We start from the raw sequence: 24,914 nt of genomic DNA, 5'->3' as shown, positions 1-24,914 counted from the left end.
AAATTTGTATCGAAAATATTCAAATCCTTATGTACCTTGGGTACTCGTTTGTACTTAAAACATGGGCCTAGTACTTGGAAAATTGATTTCTCTGGCCTATCGATAGCACAATAAAAACTTGTTTACTTTTCTTTACGTTCATCTTCTTCGATTTCTATAAGAAAGTATCTATTGGCTAAGCCCTTCAATTACCCAAAACTCATCCAGCAAAATTCTTCATAAAAAATCCACTTAAGCCTGAAATTTCATTCAAAAAATCTGATGGCCATCACGCCAAAAGCCAACTACATACCTGAATGCAAGTCATTCTGCACTAGCCTAGTTAATATAATGGCATAAGACATGAACAATTGCACATTGAGGCTCAGGTGAATGAACAAGAAGATGTCCGAGTACGGCGGCCGTTGAGCCATTTTGCCCAATTGGCCGTTCAGCGGGCATACATATCATTAACGAAGCCAAAAACCGAAAGAGAAAATGCGGCCACTGTAGTATGTATTTCACCTGACTTCACGTTCAACTGGTCATCATTACCAACGGGTTCATTCCATCATGAGTGGGCAATATAAAATTCCAGAGAGTGTAACACGAAGACTGCCCAACACGGTCGGTACCTCAGGTGAACTGATGCGAGAAGAAAGATACAACATGGACGTCTCACGTCTAGGATTTTTTTCTTTCTGCCATTCTTTCCACTCTCACTTTCGAACTGTGATGAGTTTAATGTATTCATTAGATGAAATGAAAAAATGTAAATATGCAAAAAAAGATATTTTCAATCTGAACATTTTGCATAACATCGGAGCTATTGGAAGTTGATTTGGTAAAGTGGATTTCGTCACTGGCCAAAGTGCCGGCTCCACGCTAGTGAAATTTAGCAGTTTGTATTGTTAATTAGCACTCAGCGGATTTGGGTGTCCCAACAGGGGAGATTCACTTTAGGTGGATCAGAATTATATGATGACGACATGATTACCACGAGTGGTGCAACTGCTTGAACCCAATCTGGAAATACCACAATTGAACCCACAAATTAAGTGGTTGTATGTCATTTAGTAACCAAGAAGCAGACAACCAAACCTAGTCTGGGCATTAACATCTAGACAAACTTCTTGTAAATGGAGTTCCATCAGCGAATTCACCTAAACTCCTGAGAATCAGAACAATGCAAGGAAACGCACCATTAAATTTTCAGGAAGGCGAATAGTTTCTCCTTGACCATTTCGAAAAATCTCATCACTCACTTCAAAAACGGTCAACAAATTCAAATCAGGAAATGATAATAATTTTAACATTTTCTTCTTTAGATATCAAAGCCACGATTTCCTCATATTCCATGAAGAAGATCTGGACGGAAGCGCAAAAATATGTGGTAATTATAACGAAACGATACTCCAAACCATATTGAGAGTACGAAAGTATCTTTTGAATTTTCACGAGAGGCAGCTAAGATAGCAAATACAGGTGATTTCCTGAATCAGAAGTAAACAACCATGGCCTGATCACTTGACGAATATTGTTGGTTGATGCATGAGCCGACGAGCTTTTGATACTTTTACAGTTTGATTTTCTTCAGTTTCGGTTGTCGTTTAATATCTTTCTTTTCTCTATTATTAAGTAATAGTTTAAGACAGCTTCGAATGATAGCCGGCATGTCTGTTGGCAATGTTGTCTTAATGAACTTTTTCTCGTTTTCGCCACTTTTATGTAACCTGGACATGTTGATATTTTTGCTAAATTATTAGAAAAATGTTAAATAATGAAGAGTTAAGTTTTTGTTCGGATATCTTTTTCAAAGTATCGTCTATAGATTGATGCAATAATGCTCAAGAAAATGAGCAGATTTTGCTGGTTTCTCGTGGGGTTTAAGACCATCATTAAGGACAAATTTTTGCTTCAAGTTGATGGGTTCGGGGCCTTTTTGTCATTTTTAGATGATTTCGTGAGCGCGTATTGGGTAATGAAGTGGAATAGTACCAAATTTGAGGAAATTGAAAGTTTAGATTATGCAATGGATAGGATAAGGTGCTAGTTATATGCGTGTACAATATTTCGGAGGAAGTTAACTAGTATTGTAAAAAAACATGAACATGCGTATAACTACCTAACCAACTTGTAAAAAATTGGAAAACAGTTTGGAAAAATTTCAGAAAATTGAAACCCATGTTATCTATAATTATATCCTGTTGAATGTTGTGCTTAATCTCTTCTACTCCTCTCTAGCATTCTGAAATGTGTAAACACAAAACCTTATTAAAATCGGTTTATTGTCTGTCCATCACACGCATTTTTCTCGGAGATGGTTATAGCGATTGATACCAAATTTGGTAGAAAGATGGGAACTGTGAACGCTCACGCATATAGTGAATGACATTCTTTTAAGTCGAGTTTAAGGGGGATCCCCATACATGCAAAAGGGGGGTGTAAATTTTTTTCTCGTCAAATATAGTCATGTGGGGTATCGAATTAAAGGTATCAGTTAGTACTTTTCAAAGGCGGTCTTAGTTTTGATATTTGTTGGGTGGGGTGGGGAGTGGGAGGGGTGGAAAATGATGATTTCTTTAACGAACCCATTCTCAGAAACTACCCAACCGAAAAATCAGGAAGCTGCCTCTATACCGTGTCCAGGCCTCAAAATACTCTTCATATCGATATCTTCTCAAATTAAGTTAATAATTGTATATTGCCATAGTTTTGGGGAAATTGAGTAAAACCCCCCCTTAAGTTCATCCTAGAATCATAAAATTTTGCAGCAATGTAGGCTACAGCATAGAGCAGAGCAATCCTGCTAAATTTGGTGCAAATCACACTATTAGGAATAAAGTTATAATACGTCAAAGATGTCGCTTCTGTGCAAATTCAAGACAATATGCATATATTACTTGCTACATTCTAATGGGACAAATGCACACTCCAAACCCTTTATAAAGGAAATACACAAAACCTTTCATATCTGAAGTTTCTCGACTTGTGTTACATTTATTAAGAGTACTCTGCATGCTATCGAGTATCATTTGAAACCCGGCGAACAAGAGTTTTTGAGAAAGGTGGTAGCTTCGATTATTCAAAACGAAAATCTATTAAAAATTAAAAGAGGGACGAAGAAGGCTACGGTTTCGTACCAGGGCAAAAGCAACTCGTCACACGCTCCCTCACCGGGTGACCGCAGGTGTTATTCGCTCCCTTTTGTAATTCCGCCAGCAGTTTGGACCAAAGCTTGGCCGGAGCTGGAAAATTTCTGTTTAAGGATTGAGGAGTTCGCATCTACTTGATGTCCGACCGGACCAAATGGAGGACAACTTACTTCTACTGTTTGTGGTCCACGGACTCCTCTCAGCCGTGTTCATTCCTCTTTCAAACTTAAATTACTCTTTACAAAAGTTCTTCATATAAATCCGCGAAAGCATGAAACTGAGTACGGATATTGGTCAAACATCAGAAATGATTACCCATTCAAATTAGACTGTTACTTCTTTTTCTTCGCGATGCTCTAGCCCGTCTTGCCCCCTGGGATAGAAGTCCTTCGGTCTGCAGTTGTGTCATTTTGTCCAGTATGTCGTATTAAATGCCTCATAGTTAATTATTTTGTCATTAATCCGTAACTTATGGTTCCATCAAGAAAAACCATTACAATTGTTTTGTTTTAAATGCTCGAAAAGTATGTGAAATCTCTCTACATGTTCATGTAGCTTATTGAGGATACTCGTTACTCGGGCCAACCCGTTGTGGTTTCACCAGAGACATTGGGTATTAGGAAGTCTCGCAAGTAAAACACACATAAATAGTTACATCTTATCTTTTGGCCCATATATGTCTTTCTAAAAATTGTCTGTATCTCAGCGCGTCTTAGTATTCATTTTGAAACCCTAATTTCCTTTGTGCCAGACTGTATTCCATGCCTCAATTCCAGGAATATTCTATCCAATAAAAATGGCAAATCCGAGGATAATTTTCTTCGCTTCAGAGTACACCGATTCCCGAAATATAATATTTGCGCTCAAAACCTTTGCTACTCAAACGCCTCTAAAGCCATATTATACTGAGCTATAGTCTCCTGGTCAAAGAGTAGTATAGCTACCAGGGTGAAACGTGGATTGGTACCCACGATGGAGCATAAAACCTGGGAAACACCTGCTGAACCAACACCAAACCCTATCTCCGGAAAGCGGTTCACAAACATACGTGGACCCCTCCAGACGGGACCACTTTCAACCAAATTGACCACGTGCTGATTGAACACCGCCACCTCTCAGTCTTGATGAATGTCAGGACATACAGGGGACCAATATGGACTTCTATCTCGTTGGCATGGTGCTCCGAGCAAGAATAAAAGCAACACCCAGAATCCCCTCTGACAATCAAGTGAGAGTTAACACTGAAGCCTTCCATAACACAGCCCTCCGCAACATCTATAAGAGGAAAATGAATGCTCCAATAACCGCAGTCAATAGAGATCCTGGAGATGAAGCATCAACAAATGATCCTCACAACCACCTGAAGAAAGTTATCATAAATACGGCCACAAATATACTTGGCCCCTGCCGTGAAAATAGTCGGAGCGGCTGGTTTGACGATGAATGTCAGCTAGCAACGGAACGGAAGAATGCTGCATACCGAGTAATGTTGCATTCTCAAAGGAGACTTATCACGAACTCCGGCGAGCGGAGAAGCGACTTCACAGACGGAAAAAGGAAGCCTGGGAAAACCAACAGGTCTATGAACTAGAAAAGTACAGGGAGCAACCGCACCAGGCTCGCAAATTTTACCAACAAGTCAGTAGGATGAAGCCTTACACACCTCGATGTTCATCCTGCCGAGACAAAGAGGGAGCGATGGGTTGAGTACTTTGATGAACTACTAATCAACCAAAACATCGGCGAGTTGGAGGTCCAGCCAACTGAAGACGGCGGACAAATACTGCCACCAACAAGTATAGAAGAAACAGTCCAGACATTATCTGTCTGATACATAAAAAGGCAGATTTCACGTTACTGAGTACCATCTATGAAATATCTATCCTCTATCTAACATCATTGGCCCATACCAAAGAGGCTTCACCCCAGACAAATCAGAAACAGATCAGATTTTCTTTCTGCGGCAAGCGATGGAAAAACTGTTGGAGTATGAACAACAGTTGCACCATCTATTCATTGACTTTAAAGCCGCCTATGATACCCTAGCCAGGGTAAAACTGTACACGGTCATGAGAGAATTCGGTATCCCGACGAAATTAATAAGACTGACTAGACTGACCCTGACCAATGTGCGAGGTCAGATAAAAGCAACAGGATCATTCTCAAGACCATTCGACATCCACAATGGTCTACGACAAGGGGATGCCATATCATGCGTCCTCTTTAACCTGGCCCTGGAGAAAATGATGCGTGATGCTGAGGTAAATGCAAGAGGCACGATCCTTTTTAAGTTCACCCAACTGTTGGCCTACGCTGATGATATCGATAGCATGGGAAGAACGGCCCGCCTTCATCCACATTGAGCAGGCGATAATGGGCGCGAGATCTTGGGCTGCACATCAATGAAGACAAGACAAAACATATGGTGGCAACGTCAGCACCAAAGGCCAACCAACCAACAACATCAAACCGCACTGGTCAAACGGGAAGAATAACGATAGGAGACTACAACTTTGAGACCATTGATAATTTCTCCTATCTGCTGTCAGCCAACAGAACCAATTTCAGCTTAGAAAAACTGTTCCACTCGAAACGTCGCACCATAGGGCGGAAGCTCTTGCTGCACAAGACAATGATCTCGCCAGTCCCCATGTATTCCTTGGAGACTTGGATTCTTAGCAAGAAAAATTGCGAACTCTCGGCCGCGTTCGAGAGAAAAATCCTCCGAAGAATTTTTAGCCCCTACATGAGGATGAACGATTCCGTAGCCTACATAATGACGAAATCTATGAGCGATACCATGACCGTCTGGTTGTGGATAAAATCCGGCCCAACAGGTTGCGGTGGGCGGCACACTTAATCCGCATGGATGAAGATGATCCAGCCCGGAAAGTCCATAAGGTAGAAAAAGAAGACGAGACAGACCATGCCGGAGGTGGAACGACCTCGGCACAAAACCAGGATGTCTGGAGTTCCTTATTAAGGCAAGCCTAGACCGGATACCGGTGGTTGCGCCTTTTATGGTGATCATTGTAGATAGATCCAGAAAGAGCGCCAATTTGAACGGGAGAGTCCACACACACGAGTAGACTATATCTCACCGATCAGGAAATGGCGAATGACACTAGTCATTAGTCAACTGGCTGCGACTTTTGGCTATTGAAAACGGTTTATAATTTGTTTCTGGAATTACACATGCTCCTCGACAAGGGTTTGAGGGCCCCCAGAATGCTCATTTTCTTCAACTTGAGCAAAAAATCCAGCGATGTAGGCTTGACAGCCTAAACGAAGTAAGGTGGTGAGACTTTAGAGAGTACTCTTTTCCTTCTTGCAACGCTGTACTTTTTAGAAGCCTAATGGAAGCAGACTCGAAAGAGTGCTGGCAGCTGCCGCAAGGCACGTTCTCATGACCTGCAAACCTGGGAGAATATATAGATAGAAATTTTGCTGCGATATTCTGGCCCCGGTGAAGGAGCATCATACACTTTAATTAATTTTGGAGGAATAATGTCGACAATCTTCTTTTTGACTTGGTCGTCGATTTTTGTTTCTTGCAGAGTAAGGGCGAATCCTTACTGTATCTTTCATCTGCTTTTTTGCTGGATTACTATTGTCTGCAAGAACACGGTCCATAAGTTTTCCCGCGTAATTAGATTAGATAGATAGATAAGTCATCTGATGCATTGTCGCTACCGAATTCGCTGTTGTGCTATTCCTTATGTACTCCTTCACAATCCGCAGACATCAGCATACGTCTTAGAAGCATTTCAAGTTTCTCCCAATACCTCAAACAAGCATTCTTGGTTGGTTTCTCCAGCTGTTCTGTTTGGCCCATTCCAGACTTCAAGCCTTGTAGTTAAGTAATGACCCTCGTGAGATACCATAAGGTCGAAAATTCCCTGAAACATTTATATACTTTCGAGAGCCTGTTATGGCAGACGGGTCTTCTGTCACTAGTTTAAAACAGGAAGGTGAAGTTCTTTCAAGACTCTCTTCAACTCTTTGGGTGCCACGAGGTTTTTTCTAAATTTATGTGGGGGTTCATTAACAAGGGCCTGAGCAACGTGGAACGGTGCTGATTTGGTTAGCCTCAGGCACCTTTTGAGCAGGGTGGCAACTACAGAATCTACTATATTATCGAGATATCTGGGTGATTCAACAGTAGAAGTGGCAGCGTAATCAAACACCGGTCCAACCACTGCTTGAAGCAGTTTAACCACTCTTTGGGTTTGAGGCCCCAGGAAAAGCTCGTAGAGAAGTTGACGATTCTTGCCGCTCTTATTGCCTTTCCGATTCCGGTGTCATTTTTAATTGACAGAAAAGCAGTTATTGTCCTAGTGAGTGTAATTATGCGGTGTTTCCAGCGATTAATCATTTGAAATTATAAAAAAAAAAAGAACAAAATTGTTTTTTTTCTTTTTTGCTGGTATAGATATTTATTCTTGCAAATACGGATATTTCGGGAACCACTTGTTTCCTTCATCAGTGCTAAAAAGTCTTTCAGTTATTGTTCTACCCAGAAAAGAGATTTCCTTATTTTGCCTAAGCAGAGTTCGATTAACCAAAATGTGACATGGGGCAATTTCCTTTTTTTGAAAGGGATTACGCTGGACTTGTCTGGATTAACCGGTAAGCTAAGCGCATCACATTCGTTAAAGAAGATGTTGACTTGGTCCTGTAGATGTTCCTGCTAGTAACAGAAAGTCATGACATATCGGTAGATACGTACTGATTCATGTGTTTTCTTATGGAGAGTGGTTGTGTATAAATTGAAGATTGTTGGGCTCAGAACGCTCCCCTACGGTAAGACATTTCTAACTATTTCGGACCATTCGTCCTGCATCAGGTGCCTAACTTCAAGAAACCTTCACATTCACGTGTAGATGTCTGTTGGGATTCTTGTTCATTCTCATAATGTTCGCCAAAGTTCTGAGGTCAACTCTCTCATAGGCCTTGCTGTTGTATTATATTAAGTTGGGGAAAAAGTAATGTCGTATTTTGTCAATAAATGGCGACACTTAAACATATATTGTGTTGTACTTATCGCATCGGGTCATACTATACGGCGATTTGAAGACCACAATCTGGGCTACAGGTGTCTCTTTGGCGCTTTTATGATCGTAAGTTTCAGTCTCAAGTTATAGCGCGTCAAAAATGGAGTCCACCAAGGAAGAAATTTGTCATATTTTACATTTTTACTACCTGAGAGGTAAAAATGCAACGAAGGCGGCCAAAAAAATTTGTGAATTTTATGGATTCCAAAAAAAGCTGGATGTTTGGATGCCACACGAATTGACGGAAAAAAATTTCTTGGACCGAATCAACGCTTGCGATGCACTGCTGAAACGGAACGAATTCGACCCATTTTTGAAGCAGATGGTAACTGGTGGTGAAAAGTGGATCACGTACGAAAATCTCAAGCGAAAAAGATCGTGGTCGAAGTGCGGCGAGTTGGCCCAAACCATCGCCAAGCCCGGATTGACGGCCAGGAAGATTTTGCTGTGTGTTTGGTGGGATTGGAAGGGAGTCATCCGCTATGAGCTGCTCAACTATGGCCAGACCCTCAATTCGGTCCTCTACTGTGAGCAACTCGACCGTTTGAAGCAGGCGATTGACCAGAAGCGGCCAGGATTGGCCAATAGGAATGGTGTTCTGTTCCACCAGGACAACGCTCGGCCTCACACATTTTTGATGACCCGCTAGAAGCTATGGGAGCTTGGATGGGATATCCTATCGCACCCACCGTATTGTCCGGACCTGGCACCAACTTATTACCATCTTTTCCGGTCCATGCAAAACGCTCTTGGTTCTACTAAGTTGGCCTCAAAAGAGGCTTGCAAAAACTGGCTGTCTCAGTTTTTTGCAAATAAGGGGGGGGGGGTCAACCCACGCATGCAGTAACGTTATTCTACGTCGAGTTTAAGGGGGGTGGGGGACCCAAAAAGGATATACACTCTTTTCATGGAATGTAGTCATTTGGGTTATCAAATGAAAGGCCTCGTTCAGCACTTTCCAAAGCTAACATTCTCACATTTGATGCAAAAAGGGGACTTCGGGGGTTGAAAAGTGGTCATTTATTTCACGGACTCATTTTCAGAAGCAAACCAAACGAAAAAGCTGAAAATTCTAACCCGAGGTTCTGAGAAATAACCGCTGGAACTCCGAGCCTAATTTCTCTTCCACCAAATGAAATAATTGAATTAAATCTTATAATAATAAACCGAAATAATTATTATTCTTAGCAGATAAAGAGGAAGAAAACGATTATAAAAGTCCATGATATTCAGTGCATTTAAAGCTTCATCAACCAAACCAAAACAAACTACAATGTGGAAGCAAGCAGGTAGTAGGTAACACTTGCTGCGACTCTTTCCCCGTTTTCCTAATAGTGAAATGATTAACTCATAACATCCGGATTGTGGAGTGCATAAAGCGGAGCACAAAATCCAATATTTACCTTAGTTGTCACTACCACAATGCCTTCCTTAGATACCGCGCGGTCACTTTCGACAAATACGCAGGTTCAGCTCCATTGACAAATGCAAAAGAAATATCGAAGCTTCACCAGTCGAACGCACCGTATCTGGTGAAAAGAGAATTCAAGTGATTTCTTTTAGATACTTTAGTTTACTTTCCTCATAACAATATGAATGATGATTGACTACCTGTCGTGGATGAAATTCCAATGACTTTGACAACGACTGGTACGATAATGATGATGACGACTGCGATGATGATAATGATGAATTGTTTGTTCATTTTCACCGATTTCTTTTTGAAATTCGAACTTTAACTGTTATAGTTAGTGTATGATTTAGCCGCATTGAATGTATCTGTGTATCTGTACAGCTTGATTTACATACGGCGGCAGATACGGGATTGTACATATTGTCCGTGGTGGTGGATAGACCTACACCAACTTTCAGATGCAATTCTTCACGTCCCAGATCGTCTCATTAAACATGCTCACCGGTCCGAGGCAATTATTAATTGTCTGATAGAAGAAAAAGCTATTATTCGTTAGTCCATGCGCAAACTGAACCTACCGCAGTAGATTACACTTTTACTTATTTCTTAAGATTTTCGTGCATCAACCATAAGAAGTTTGGGGCATGTATTTCTGAGCATACATAACCAACACGCGCACAGCCATCTATGCAACTAATATTGTTCCCTAAATGCCTACGCTCAAAAGGTTTATATCATCCGCCATTGTCTAAGCAAGCCATCTACATAGTAACTCACCATAGTGCAAATCTACTTTTGTACCAAAAAAAAGATTTACATATGAATCCGTGTAAATGATGATGAATTTTGTGTGTAATTTAATTTAATTCACTCTTTCGTGAACGGTAAATGGTAGGCTTTTACGCAAAATAGGCAGCGAAAATAATAAAGATTTAATGAGATGTGAAAAGTGTTGTTGCATAAATGCGTGTCTAGTTTGATGAGTTGTTATTAGATTAGAGAAAAGTGAAATGCACAAAATACAGATTAGTGAGGAATAATTGTTGTATATCTTTGCAGAGCGACTATGATATAGTCATTATAAGCAAAATAGTCATTATTTGGTTTCATGCATGCATAAAAGCGACCGATATTCATTGTTTTAATCTGTCTAATCTGAAGAATATGATGCGTTTGTGCATTGTTTTGAATCAACCATCACAGAAATGTGAGAGAGTATCAGTTTGATAACTTAGAACTATCTGGTATTTATCACTTGTCAAAATACAAAGAACGAAATATATTTCTGCACAAACTTATGCCCAAACCCTCTATCGAGAGTAGATCCCACGCTTTTGTGTACCGGCGATTATAATCGCTCACCAGAGAAGGCAGTTTGAGTCCTTCCTTTTCTCAGAGCTAGGCAAATTCTTCCGCTTCAAATGCCGCCGGACAACCGCATACTTCCCGCAGTCCAATGGAGTGCTTGAAAGATGAATCTTCTTAGTTAAAAATTCTTCCACTCGTCTTACTTCGCCTTCGAAAAGCCGATAAAAGGAACTTGCTGCAAGTTGAAGCCGCATCCATCAGCCAACCACACGGAAAACCTGATCGATGTGTCCTGAGATCTTGACGTCCTAATTGGGGTCGGCATCTCACTGTGACCACTTCACGAAGGACTTCAAATCTTTGAGCGAGGCCCACACCTTTTCAACCTCGATGTCGGAGGCACACTCCAGGGGGTCTCCGGAAGCTAGCGAAGCCAGGAAGAGAACATGTAAGACGTCCACTTCGGCTTGTGGTAGCCGAGCTGGGAAAGCCCCATGCGCCTAGTTCCTTGTCGAAACTCCTTTGGTTTCAACTCGCATCACAGGGATCTTTTAAGTCTAGGGATCACTTCTCGAAAGATTCGCGGATCGATGACTGTCACACGATTTCCACCGGGAGCTGCAAGACAAACTGCAGGTTGTGATCTTCAAGCAGCGACAATTGGAAAAGACGGATTGGACAGATATCTAGTTATTCCGTCCAAGCGAGTGGTAGTGAAAGGAAAGCATGAGAGGCCCCAGGATGAACATGGCTTCATTTCACGACACGCTGTACGAAAATATGCTCTACATAAGCGATATGATCGGAAGGAGCTGGTTTTAGCGCTGTCTTTAGAAGTAGTGATAATAATGAAGATTCCGAAACCATCTGAAGAGCATAACGCTAATGCGTATTATGCAGATTGAACAAACTGGGCCAGTTTATTCCACATCAAAGAAAATTCTTCGAAAAAGGGAAGAAATCAGATGCCGATTTTCCTATTAACGGAGCACTTACATTCATTAAAAATTTAGTCATTATTTGTCAACACATTGCTTTCATCACCAAAAACTTTTTGACATAAATTTTTATTCCTTTCTGCTTTAAACGTGAACTTTAGTATTTGCATTGCCCACAAAATGGAAATTAAGATAAAACCACAAAAAAACTCGATTGTAATCCCAAGTCCAGTTATGAAAGCAGGAGAGATGGATAGCTTCAATCTGAACAGCTGCAGGCCACCACAACGTCTCAGAGTAGGTGAGGAAGGAACAGAAACCTTTTAGTCTTACGGGTTACTCACTGAAGGAGCTATCACTAGATAGGCAAATAGGTCACTAAGGAAGCTACCACCAGACAGGCAGATAGATATAAAATGCAAATCCAGCGAATAAGAAGAAGTAGAAACTGAAGGTCCGGATAACCGGCGAGGATTGTCTGATTTAGTGATTGGATCGGGCTCCCATAATGGACTACATGGCGTCGAAACCGCTAATTGTGGGGTGGTTCGAAATTTGGTCGTTGATGAATAACATGAGGAAACACTTGCTCCAGAAGTACATATTTCGTACCTTTTACCGCGGTAACTGACTGTTTCTACATTTTCTTAAAATGAAACTCATAGCATTTCGGGATTCAGACCTTTCCACGATAGATATTCCTTTACGCATTTCTCTACAAATCCTTCCTTATCAATGAAATATTGTATAATACAGAGGTTTAGTTTTCAACAGGTAGCCTTCAAGTTCAATGAACCTTTCCGTAACAAACAAAGCATGCTTCACTCTTACTTTTGCCACACCCTTGTAAGGATACTCCTTCTATAGTAGATGCTAATGCTAATTCTACCTTCAGTTTTTACGTCGCCTAGCATTAAAGCTGGTGATTTTCCTCAAGGTACGAACATGCATAACTTTTTGACATAAAAATAAGCGGTTTGAAATAATAAAAAAAATATTTTTTCTTTTTCGCTGCAGTATATATATTTGTTTCTGCAAATACCGATATTACGGGAACCACTTGTTCCTTTCCTCAGTGCTAACAAGTCTAGCAAGGAGACCTTTACAACTGCCTAATATGCGCGCGTCCTTGAAATAAACTTCACAGGAAGATGAAGAAGAAGAAACCGAATTTCTGAAAACAATTCTGGTAAGACGACACCCTCAAAACCCAGGCGGGTAGCCGAAGTCAAAGGCAACTTTTCAGATACAGTCTCACTTCTGTTCAGGGACCAGGGACCAATGCCAATATAGCACTCGTAACGTCAAATAATCTTCTCCAAAATAACGCATTTCGAAGGCGCTGGTCAGGAGCCTTTACTGCATCCAATCTGTATACAGTGGCTCTTCTTCAGGGCATACAAGCATATTATGAGTCCGATTTCGACCATATATATATATATATTACTTTTCGTACTACAACCTTTCGTCGTCACTTCACAGAAGTTGGAATATATGGCATCAAAAAAATTTCGATTACTTTGATTGGAGCCCGGTTCGGCCATTGAAACAGAAAACAGAGGTTCGGGAAGGATGGCAAGTAAAATATAGTGCTCAGTAAATTTACATTACCCTCCCCATTGCTAATTCCAAACTGGATTTCGAGCAGATTTCATTTTGGGACACGCAATATAAATGATGAAACAAGTCGGGAAATCGGAAGCTGGACGCTTCAGGTACGAAAGGTTTTGTGTATTTATGTAGTATGTAGCACGTAATATACCCATATATTATGTGAAAGTATCCACTTTCGGGTGACATTGACATTCATAGTCTTCAACTTTCAAAGAAGCAACAACTTTGACGTATTATAACTTTGTAGTGCGATTTCCACCAAACTTGATAAGATTATGTTCTTCATTATAGCCTAAAGTGCTTCGTGGTACTAGGATGAATTTAAGGGAGGTTTTCCAGTGAATTACTAAAAATTGTAGTAAAAACTATTATTAAATATTATAATAGGCAAAGGTTTGTGCAAGAAATGCAGGTCCAACCTTCGCCTCTTTTTTGGAAATCCAAGTCCTTGCATACTATTTCTATGGACGAAGATGAAAATCTCAAAAATATCTTGCTATCCTAGCTTCAACCGCCTGTTAGGTTTAGACATGACTCCTTAATAACTCACGAAGCGAAGACCATGATTATAGCTTGAGACTGCTAAGGAATAGTAGATACCTGACAAGGCCGCACCTACGGCCTATGGAGTGCGGGAGGTGGTTTAAGGATGCGATTTGTGGTGGATTAGTTTTATAAAAGTAATATATAATAATATAATAATTGCAGATACGTGTTTTGGACATAACATATGTCCTTCTTCAGTGCTGGTTACGTACACTTCTAGCTTAAACTCTAGGGGTAAATTTCAAAAATATGGTTATATGCTATTGTTAACTTTATTTAAACAAATATCGCAACGGAATGTATTTTAAGGCCTAGATTTCGTACGCATGAATCACTGTGATGACACTTCACCACTATGATTTTTTTCAGAATTTTTGGTTTGATCGTTTCTGAGAAAGAGACCTGTTACTTTTTTTTAGTTACACATTTTGAGCCCTCATTCCTCTATGTTTCACCCTGTATCAAAAATATTTTCAATTTCCAAAAGTACCAACTGAGCCCTTTCATGACCATATTCGGCGAAAAAAAATTGTGCACTCTCCTTTCGCATGTATGGGAAGCCTCCCCCTAAAATCAACACAAAATGACGCTACTTGCTATATGTAAACTGATTCACAGATGACACCTTCTCACCAAATTACATGACAGTTGGTTTAGTCGTTTCCGAGTAAGTCGAGTATGACAAATATGATAGATGGAGAGACGGAGAGATAGAGAGACGGAGAGACAGACAGACGGACAGGCAGACAGAGTCTCTTCTTTTCTCAACCATTCTCTGTAAGCTTATTCAGACACTAGCTCGAACTGTTATAAAGAGGCACAGAAAAAAATCATTAGCAAGGCTTGAAATCCAACTGGAGTACTAGGAGTACATCTTGACTCCAAGCTAACGTGGATGCCCCACATCCAGGAACAATACAAGAAATCCTGCTGATGGCTCTCGAGCTGTAGAACTGCGATAGGTAAGACCTGGGGACTTTCACCACAACGGATTCATTGGATATGTACATCCATAATAAAGTCCATTTTGATATATGCATGCATCCGGTGCCCGAGACTGAATCTTGCCAACAGTAAGAAGCCGCTGGCGCAGATTCAGAAGCTCGGTTGTCTAAGATAACCGGAGCAATGAGTACTGCGTCGTCCGCGGCACTCGAAGCTATCCTTAATCTATCCCCAATCATTTGGACGTAAAATGTAAAGCAGCCGACAATTGACTAGCCACTATTTTCGCGTGGAAATTCGGCCAATCATACGGACAGGCGTCCATCTGGAAATTCCTTGACAAAGATCCAGTGGCTCTGGTGCCGGTCAATCATATGGTTTCTAGATTCATCTTTTGGAAGACGAACTCTGTCGGAATGACCGAAAAAGAAGAATGGTTGATAAATGGCCACAAATCTTTTGGAATTACTGACCTAATAATTTTTGCCGACGGGTCAGTCATGGAAAACGGTCGTTGACAGCAGAAGAATGATTGCGACAAAAATAGCGAGGTTGCTCCATTCGCATTTAGGAGCTGCCACCAGTTGCTGCTGAATCTTGGCCAAATAAACGAAACGTTGTTGATGTGGATCTTAGAGTACTAAAACATTGCTAGTAGTGAGGAAGCTGGCAGACTAGCTTGCCAATGGGAAAAAGACGGTCCTCCAGGCCAGACGCAGACATCACGGTAGGAATCTCCGCATTCTCTACCTCTTCAGAAGGCTCCCAGATTCACAAATGCCGCAGGCGGGAATCTATTGAATAGGGGGTACAATGGGTCTAACAAACACCTGGGTGCTTGGAACTGCCGCTCCCTTCACTAAACTAAACTAATTAGAGCTTGCTAAATTATGGACTCCCAAATATCTGATGCGTATAATAAGAGTTGCTCCTGGAAAGGTTGCTGAGCTACGATACGAACGATGCAGCGTATCGGACAACTTGTGAGGTTAAACAGGGATCAGTCCTCGGTCCTCTTCTGTTGATAGAAGGAGTGTTGACCTAACAGTTCTTTACATATCGGAGCGATTATCGTGCCACAAGTTGTTAATTATATGAAGAACCTCGCAAGTGAGGCTATTGGGGGAATCAGATCTTGACTTGGAGACACTGATCTCGCACTCGCAGAGCATAAAACCGACTTAGTTCTAATCATCAAACGAAGGAAGGAAACATCGACAAAAATGAGGATTGGCGAACAGATCATATATTTGGAAGGGAAGGAAACTTTTTATGAACAATTGAATGCAATCAGGAGAGGCTTTCTAAGAGTGTCATTATGTTCACGGTGGGTGGTCTCCTGCTCGGATGTTTGATTGGGGAACATGGTCACCTATACTCCGAAGTTAAAAGCGCACAAAACCTTACAAATGATAAACAAGAGTGAGAACCCCAAAAGTCGCGCCTACTGAAAATATGGGGTAGGGTATCGTGTATTTTTCTTCCCGATCGCGGCACTCAGATCTCGACTTTATCAATGTCTGATATTTCTTCTTCTTTTACTTCAGCCTTTGTCCCGTTCACAAGCGGGGTCGGCTCGTCGTGGTCGGTTTCGCCATTTGGCCCTATCAAATACTGATCTGGGTGCAATCTCGAGGCTTTTAAAACACCATCCAGTATATCAAGCCGCTGTTGTTTCGGCCGGCCTTTTGGTCGTTTACAATTGACTTCGATGTTCAGACCAATCTTCGCAAGTGAATTCTCGTGAATACGCTTCTCTCTTAGTCTTTCTACGATCGGTGCAACTCCATATCGATCACGAATATCCTCGCCTCCATTACCGCAAGACGCCGCTCATTATCTTTTATAGTCGGCCAACACTCAGAACCGTCCCCCCACCCTCGCGAACCTGATTAGCACAGCACACTTCATTTTGCCATTTCTTCAGGCTAAGGGATAGTCATGCCTTCTTAGTTGACTCCGACCCGCTCATCTATCATTGATCATCAACCCAGTCAGAATTCTCACATTTTATTTCAAACAAAGTGTCTCCACTTGCTAAAAATCTAGATGCAATCTTCAAAGCCTATCAAATCGCTTTTTATTTTACCCACCGTCTATAATCTATGTTTCTGTCTTTCTATATGTCTTACCGGAAATTCCTACCTGAGAGGAACAAACCAAATGAATTAGTCGCGCTTTTCGCTATGAAATACTACGGTTCAGGGGTAATCCCTCAAAGCCAAACTTTCTTGCAATCATCAATCTACTTCAGTAGATATTGTTAACCACAAAAATTTTTACTTTGTTTTTGTGTTCATTTTTTCTTCCACAATCAGTCTTACAAACGACAAATTATCCATGGTTTCAGGTACTCTGGAATCAGCCTTTTATCTGAGGACCGCTCTCCGCGGTAGTCTCGAAGCCGAAAATTTCCTCCTGATTGCGCATTATTGGGTATCTGTTCAATAAATGGAATTGCAATGCAATAGACGAACACAAACTATCATTTGTTAACCGCAATGAATCACTTATCCTTTAACCTTCCTTCAGGCCAAAATCACAGCAAACAATGCTTCCAGCTACTCCGCGATACCCTTCGGTGGAGCACCTTACATTCCGCTTCTCGACGCACCATCCAACCGCGAGCAATAACCTGCTTTGCTCTATTGCAAAACCAATAAACCAACTTATTTGATTTGCCTCTAATAAAATGCATTTATGCCATTAAAGCCATTTAAAGATTAGGAAGATTATAGATTGCCTGCAATGTTCGCGCACCGGTCGTTAGCAACATTCACATGCAACATAAACAATTCCGAACGGTTTTGGTTAGGGAAAAGGTGTCTCGTTTTATGGAATGCTCCAAGCCCGTAAAGCAAATTACTGAGTGTGTTATGCAATCGATTTTGCCACCAGGTATTAACCGTTCATAGGAAAATTTGTGGGCTTGCCGAGAGTCCATGGAAGCAGGTTTCATTGGGGATTATTTATGCTGATTGGAAAAATGTCGGCAGCGCGGGGTATAATCAGAAACTCCGAATCAGAGACAAGGGATCTATCTGATATAGATAGAAGATATTCTCGGATCACTATGAAGATACTTAGGAGATTCAAAGTCCTTCCCAATTTCTTTATTGGATGCTCAGAACAGTCTTAGACTCCACTCATTTCGTCCCATTCCTGTATTTAGTTTGTCTTCAACTTCTAGGACAAGGGCACCCACCCCATTAAATCCTAAAACCCATTTCGTCTGCCAAATGGTTAACAACTCTCATATGCTGCAAACTTAATGACTGCGATACCGTCGATTGTTAGCTTCTTTTAGTCTGCTGAGATGAGGTGATGGCCTGCCCGATTGGCCTCTTCATGCACACCGCGATGTCGATGTTGATGGCGATGGAGGCTGTACTGTTGATGGAATGACATACTATCCGCAGCTCAACCCTCGGCACTTAAATGTTAACTAGCTGGTAACTGCTCCTTAATCACTTTTTCTGTGTCAAGTGAACATCTTGACGAACTCGAGGTTTTAAGGCTTCACGATTTTTGTTCCGTCAATGTAAATTCAGTTTTTATGATCGTGTGGGTGATATATGGCGTACTTAAGATATGTTTTCTTCGGGATGTTTGATGAAAGATCAAATTTCTCTTGATGAGGCTATGGATTTGGAGAGTCCTTGAAGAATTAATCTTGGATTTTGAGTATAATGGGATGCCTTGAATTGCTATCTCTCACCAATGGAAAGTGAGCAATAAATCGACCAAAGTTATTGCATCGAAGTCACCAGAAGGGAATTATAATAAGATAAGAAGGATAAAAAAAATGCTTCAAAACAATGAAACGATAGACAAAAATCTGAGGAACCGCAAGATGGAACAAAATGCTAGAGGCCCTAATTAAATTTAATAGGCTTCTGCGCTGCGATTCAGATGAAGGAGTTAAATCATACCAAACAACATGCAGAGTTCCAAAACGGGCCGTCCTAGGACCACTCTTGTGGTTAATTATGTATAACGGAGTGCTGGCGTTAGGTCTCCTTACCGGCTTTGCCGATGACATTAGACTGACGGTTGTTGCACGCATCCTGGAAGAAGTTGAGATTTATGCCAATGAAATAGTTTACGACCTTAAGTCCTGCTTGGAAAATGCAGGCCTATCGCTTCCGGAACATAAGACGGAAGTGGTATTTATAACTAAGCAAAAGAAGAGTACGTCTATGAAGATCGAAGTTGGGACACAGGTAAGACATTCCCAGTCTGTGTTTCAAATTTCATGTAGAGGGTGCAGCTACTAAGGCATATAACACCGGAACACTGCTAGCGTCAATGTTACCAAATATATGCGCCTCAAGGCCGAGCCGTCGCCTCCTTGTTTCAAGGGTAGTCAACTGGATCCTACTATATGTAGCCCCAGTGTTGGCAGATGCTCTGGAAAAGAAGGTAGATAGAAGAAAAATGGGAGCTACATATCACTTAACTTCACTCCGAACATGTTGCGCCTATCAAACAATATCCGACGAAGCAACCTGCGTGATAGCAGGGATCATTCCAATTGACATTGTCGCGAGGGAAAGACAACGCCTTTATGATCGAACGCATCTCACCGGAGAACCTTCGCCGCAGCTCACGCGGAGTGAAACTGTCACCGAGTGGCAGGAGAGGTGGAACGAGTCAGAGAAAGGCAGATGGATAAACAGAATCATATGGGATATTCGGAGGTGGCTCCAGGGCGCAGTAGGTTAGGTTATCGAGCATACATCTACCGATTCGGATATGAAGAGTCGCCATATTGTCCAATATGTCTGAGCATCACAGAAGATGCAGAACACGTGTTATTTCAATGCCCGAGGGGAGCACTTCACTCCGGAAAACATGATGAATCATAGGTTGAAATCGACGAAGATATGGACTGGAGCCAGAAAAGGAGGAGGAGGAGGAAGTCAATCAGAAGAAGGAATGTAAACTGTCGATATTACACTCCTCGTGATTTGGTACATCCAGAAAATCGTGAAATATATTTAAATATCGGCAAATAAAATAAAAAATAAAAATACCACAAGGGTCACGTAAGCTAGGATGGTTTAAGTTGAACCTATTATATGGTCGCCCTTCACCACTTGGGGGATATAAATATTCAGACGCACCTAAGCACCATAACTCGCGGTTACCTAAAATGCGCTTCAGATTCCCCCCGCCAGCAATCCAATTGTCGCCCCTCCTTAAAGTGTAACCTATCCACTGCCACTTCCATCTTCCGATCCCATCGCATTTGAATGCCAAGCCTGTGCGCCGACCAAGCTCTGCGTTTGAAATAGTGCCAGTCCAGCGCACTCCAATGATACGACCCAGACATGTATTGAGCAACAATGGAGTTCACTTTCCATGTACTACTCCCATATAGAAACCCAAAAAGAATACTAGCACAGAACAACCTCAACTTGATTTTAGTGTTGAGATAACTGAATTACCCGATTTTAGACTGAACAGCGAAAGGGGATCTAGCGTTATTCATGCGTCGAGCAACATTTAGTTCGGTGCCGCCATCGGCAGAAACCACGCTTCGTTAGACTGTTGGCGTTCATCTTCAATGCAACTCTACTTGCCTCTCTTTTCAAACCCACAGCCATTTGGCCAAGGTCCATGACCCAATCAGATCGATGAGAGAGCAAACATTTGTCATCAGCGTAGTCGAGGTTTTTAAGGAAAGATGTCATCGGCATTGAATTCCTCCACGTCCGCCGGACAAGGCAACATGAAGAACGTCACCGATAACAAGAAGAAATAATATCGGTTGCAGGATGTAACCTTGGCGGACTCCTCTTTGGACCTCAAAATCTTCCGAGATTTTATCTCGGTGCGGCAAATGACATTTTGCGCCATCATATTGCCATCGCTTTGATAGTAGCTATTAGTTTCTCCGGAATGTCCGACTTGTGTAGACCACTTCAGATACACTGCCTTTTCATGCTACCCAAAGCATTCAGCCATTCGATGAAGAGCAGATGCAACGAAGATCTAAATTCCGCGCACTGTTACAAAATGATCTGTGTTAATGCAAGAGGATTCGGAGTGGAAATGAGTCGATCAAGCTTTCGAGATGTTCTTTGACGCGTTTCAGGATTATTTGAGCTATTATCTTTGCGATGGCAGGGAGTATGCCGTTACCCCTCCAATTGTCACACACAAAACATGTTCCCTTTTTTGGATTCTTAATGATCATCCCCTTCCTACAATCTCTGAGAAAGATCTCGAATTCCCAAGATTTTCGTACTAATGGAAGCAGGAAATTTGCAGTAACTCTAGGTGCAGCGAAAAAATAACTCTGCGAGGAGTAGTAGCTTCACTCTGTTAGAGTGCATTGATGGCCGAAATGATTTTACGGTGACTAAACATTTCATCCATAAGTGGAGGAACCTAATCAAATGTAATACGGTTATGAACCATTGTGAAGTATTCTTTCTGCCTCTTCAGTTATTCATCAGGGTGGATGAAAAGTCGACGTCCATCATCACTCAAAGTGGTCAGCAGAGCCTTCAAGCCCTTCCGTTTATCGACCCACTTCCAAGACACCGCAGTCAGTTGACGACGTTCCTTTGGGATATGCTCGACGGCCTGTGTAGCACCCGAAAGAAGAACATTTTCGATGGCAGTCCAATGTCCATCCACATTCTCATGCGCATTACTCAGCAGATTTTCCTTTCGATCTGCAAAATGGCTCTCCCACTGTCGAACGACAGTTAGGTCGTACAAGCGGTCTATGTTGAACCTAGCAGGCCGCAGCTCCCCCAGCCTTCAAGAAGTGGCTGACGCAACACTCGAGCGAACGTAAGCGACCACCAAATGATGATCTTTTTCGAGGCCGATGTGAGTGGGTCTCTTGCTACGCATGTCCAGAAAACAACTCCTAAACCTACTCGCGAAGTGGTCGATCTGATTGTTCATATGGCGTCGATCAGTTGAAACCCTGACTTTATGGTAGGCTCTGTGCTGAAACAATGTATCAGCAATGAAGAGGCGGTCAAAGTTGCAGAAATCCACCAACCTCCTATCATTACTGTTACGGTCGCCAAGACCGTGTTTCCCCATCATGCCCGAACAAGGTGTTGTCAGATCCCACCTTGGCATTAAGATCACCCATCACGATTTCACCTTTAGGAAGCTTCCCCTGAACCGCTTTTAGCTGCTCATAGAAAACATCCCTCATTACTACATTGTTAGTTGATGCGTAGCGCAAAAGCACATTGCCGTAAGAGGAAGAGGAGTACTCTCCGGAGTCCCACCATCTTACTTCGCTTAGTCCCAGAATGTCCAATTTATATCGCTCGAATTCCCGCTCAAGTCGAAGAAAGCGAGCATTATAAGGACTCTCGCTAAATATGTCGAGGAGCGTACGCACATTCCAGAAACCAATCATAGACCGTTTTTGGATAGCCAAAAGTCGTAGCCCTGAGAGGTCAGCCCCTATCCGAGGCATTATTGATGTTTCGATAGCAGTAGAATTTCAAAATTTACAGGTTTCTAGCCCACAAATTTTCTATCCCTTTTAGTCGCCTCATACGACAAGCAGGGAAGTCTTTGAGTGTAAGCCCTAAGCTATTGCTTTATTAAATATGTGGTCCATAGCGACCCTGCACGAAAAACATCATTGAATTACTGTTAAAGTTTTACTCAATATTCGCAAATTGGGCCTTCTGTTTTAACTATGCATTCAGGCAATGGCAAACCTCGCTCTTGAGAAAGTGATCCGTGATGCCGAGGTAAATGCAAGAGGTACGATCCTCTTCAAGTCCGCCTATGCTGACGATACCGACATCATGGGAAGAACCACCCGAGACGCACAAACTGCCTTCATCCAGATCGAGCAGGTGGCGCGAGATCTTGGGCTGCACATCAATGAAGGCAAGACAAAATATATGGTGGCAACGTCAGCACCGAAGACGAATCAACCAACAATATCAAACCGCACTGGTCAAACACGAAGAAGAATAAGGATAGGAGAATACAACTTTGAGACCGTTGACAATTTCTCCTATCTAGGGTCGAACTTCACAACCGATAACAGCTACGATGATGAAATCCGCGCACGGTTGTTGTCAGCCAACAGAGCCTATTTCAGCTTACAAAGACTGTTCCGCTTGAAACGTCTCACCATAGGGTCAAAGCTCTTGCTGTACAAGACTATTATCTTGCCAGTCCTCATGCATTCTTCGGAAACTTGGGTTCTTAGCAGGAAAAATTGTGAACTCTTGGCCGCGTTCGAGAGAAGAATCGTGCGATGAATTTTTGGACCCCTACATGAGGATAGACGATTCCGTAGTCTACACAATGACGAAATCTATGAGCGATACCATGACCGTCCGGTTGTGGATAAAATCCGGCTCAATAGGTTACGGTGGGCGGGTCACTTAATCCGTATGGATGAGGATGATCCCACCCGGAAAGTCTATAAGGGCAATATCTATGGTAGAAAAGGAAGACGAGGTAGACCCTGCCTAAGATGAAGCGATGGCATAGGTGAGGACGCCAGACAGCTTTTAGGGATATCGAATTGGTGGACCTCGGCGCAAAAGCGGCATGTCTGGAGTTCCTTATTAAGGCAGGCCTAGACCGGATACCGGTTGTTGCGCCGTTGATGATGATCCAGGCAATGGGGGCACTTTGGCTCAGAACTTTCCCAGTAATTGAATATGGTGTGCGCGTAATTTGAGCAAGTCAGGAACCGGAAGCTAGCCGTTTCAGGTTTGAGCTGCTTCGTGTACTTCTTATGTACGAATGTTTCAATGCACTACCATTTCAATTCTGTCTGTTTTTACATTCATAGTGTATTTGTGTTTAGAATTACAGTTTTTTCACATCCTAAATTTATGAGAGAAGGCAAATGTTGACCTACTATAACTTTGTTAATAATAACAGGAGTTCCACCAAACTTCCCAATATTATGCTCCATATTATAAACCACATCACTTTTGAACTTTCAAAATGAACTTAACGATTTTGCAAAAATATATAATAGTAATATACTACCATCGCCGTTTAGGTAAGGTAAATGTCGGAAAAGTGGGTGTTCTGAGACCTAGATGTCATATAGGGGTGCTATAATATAATAATACCATTTCGTTTTTCAAAAAAATCTACGCTCTTCGAAATAAAATTCGCATCATAACAGAGTGTGCTTCCACTCTTAAATATGTTGGCAGGATGATTTCCTCCAATTGGTACTTGGCCACCAGTTTTTACGGTAATCATATGACTGCCAGAAAGCGATTCTGATCTGAAAATTGTTGGACAGTTCCACACAGAAAATATGTTGAATGCGTCTTTAAAGCAGTAAGCAGTAGCATGATCCTATCCCGTCACTTATTTGGTGAAGTAGGGGCGGATGATAAAGGGGCTCATTTTCTCACTTCATCGCTAAACTCTACAATGACACCACCATAATGCAGTTAACGATTAGAAGAGCATTGCATAGACGACTACCACCGATTATCCATACTAAAGAGATTTTAGTATGGATCCTCCCCTTCATATATATTAGAGCAATGTGGGATATAAAACAAGGTATCCACAACATTGCCAATGCCAAGAAAGATTTCTCCACATACTCTATAAGATACTGTTCAGATTGAAGTTATCCATCCTTGCTCCTTTCAAAGCTAGAATTGGGACCGGCTACAATAGAAGCGGAATACATTTTTCCAAACTTAATTTTACTTATTTTATAATATTTTTTGGGCCAAAGAAACGTAGATTAACCAGTACTTTTTTATCCTTTGCAGATTCAATTTACAACGGCATAAAACGAAACACAAGGAATGGTGTCACGTCGGAAAATTCTATCCAGGTCTAGAGATGATCTAAACCTGGATCAGACCTTTGCAACACAAGAAGAAGAAGAGGATGTTTGGTATCAAAAGGATAAATTATTTAAGGTAGGTGGAAAAATTGTATTAATATGGCTATGTGATCGAATTAAAATTAA

At 41.7% G+C, this 24,914-nt stretch overlaps 2 protein-coding genes across 2 annotated transcripts in view; both read left to right on the top strand.

Annotated features, from left to right (window-relative positions):
• Positions 1–24,914, top strand: part of LOC119661342 — a 268,028-nt gene that overhangs the window by 58,388 nt on the left and 184,726 nt on the right. Inside the window, exon 2 of the mRNA XM_038070643.1 lies at positions 24,712–24,864. Within this exon, the coding sequence (XP_037926571.1) occupies positions 24,748–24,864 (117 nt within the window). The 5' untranslated portion in view covers positions 24,712–24,747. The remainder of the gene's footprint in view (positions 1–24,711; positions 24,865–24,914) is intronic.
• LOC119646956 (heat shock protein 23-like) lies at positions 11,501–11,815 on the top strand. Its single transcript, XM_038047653.1, has one exon. It carries the CDS (start codon positions 11,501–11,503, stop codon positions 11,813–11,815), a length of 315 nt encoding a protein of 104 aa, XP_037903581.1.

This window comes from Hermetia illucens, chromosome 1, assembly GCF_905115235.1.
Source record: "Hermetia illucens chromosome 1, iHerIll2.2.curated.20191125, whole genome shotgun sequence".
NCBI classification, from domain to species: Eukaryota; Metazoa; Arthropoda; class Insecta; order Diptera; family Stratiomyidae; genus Hermetia; species Hermetia illucens.
Note: the sequence above shows the minus strand (reverse complement) of the source record. Positions and strands in the feature narration are given on the sequence as shown.

Bases quoted from the DNA above. Each gene is read 5' to 3' on its own strand.
- LOC119646956 (XM_038047653.1), top strand. From the start codon at position 11,501: ATGACTGTCACACGATTTCCACCGGGAGCTGCAAGACAAACTGCAGGT.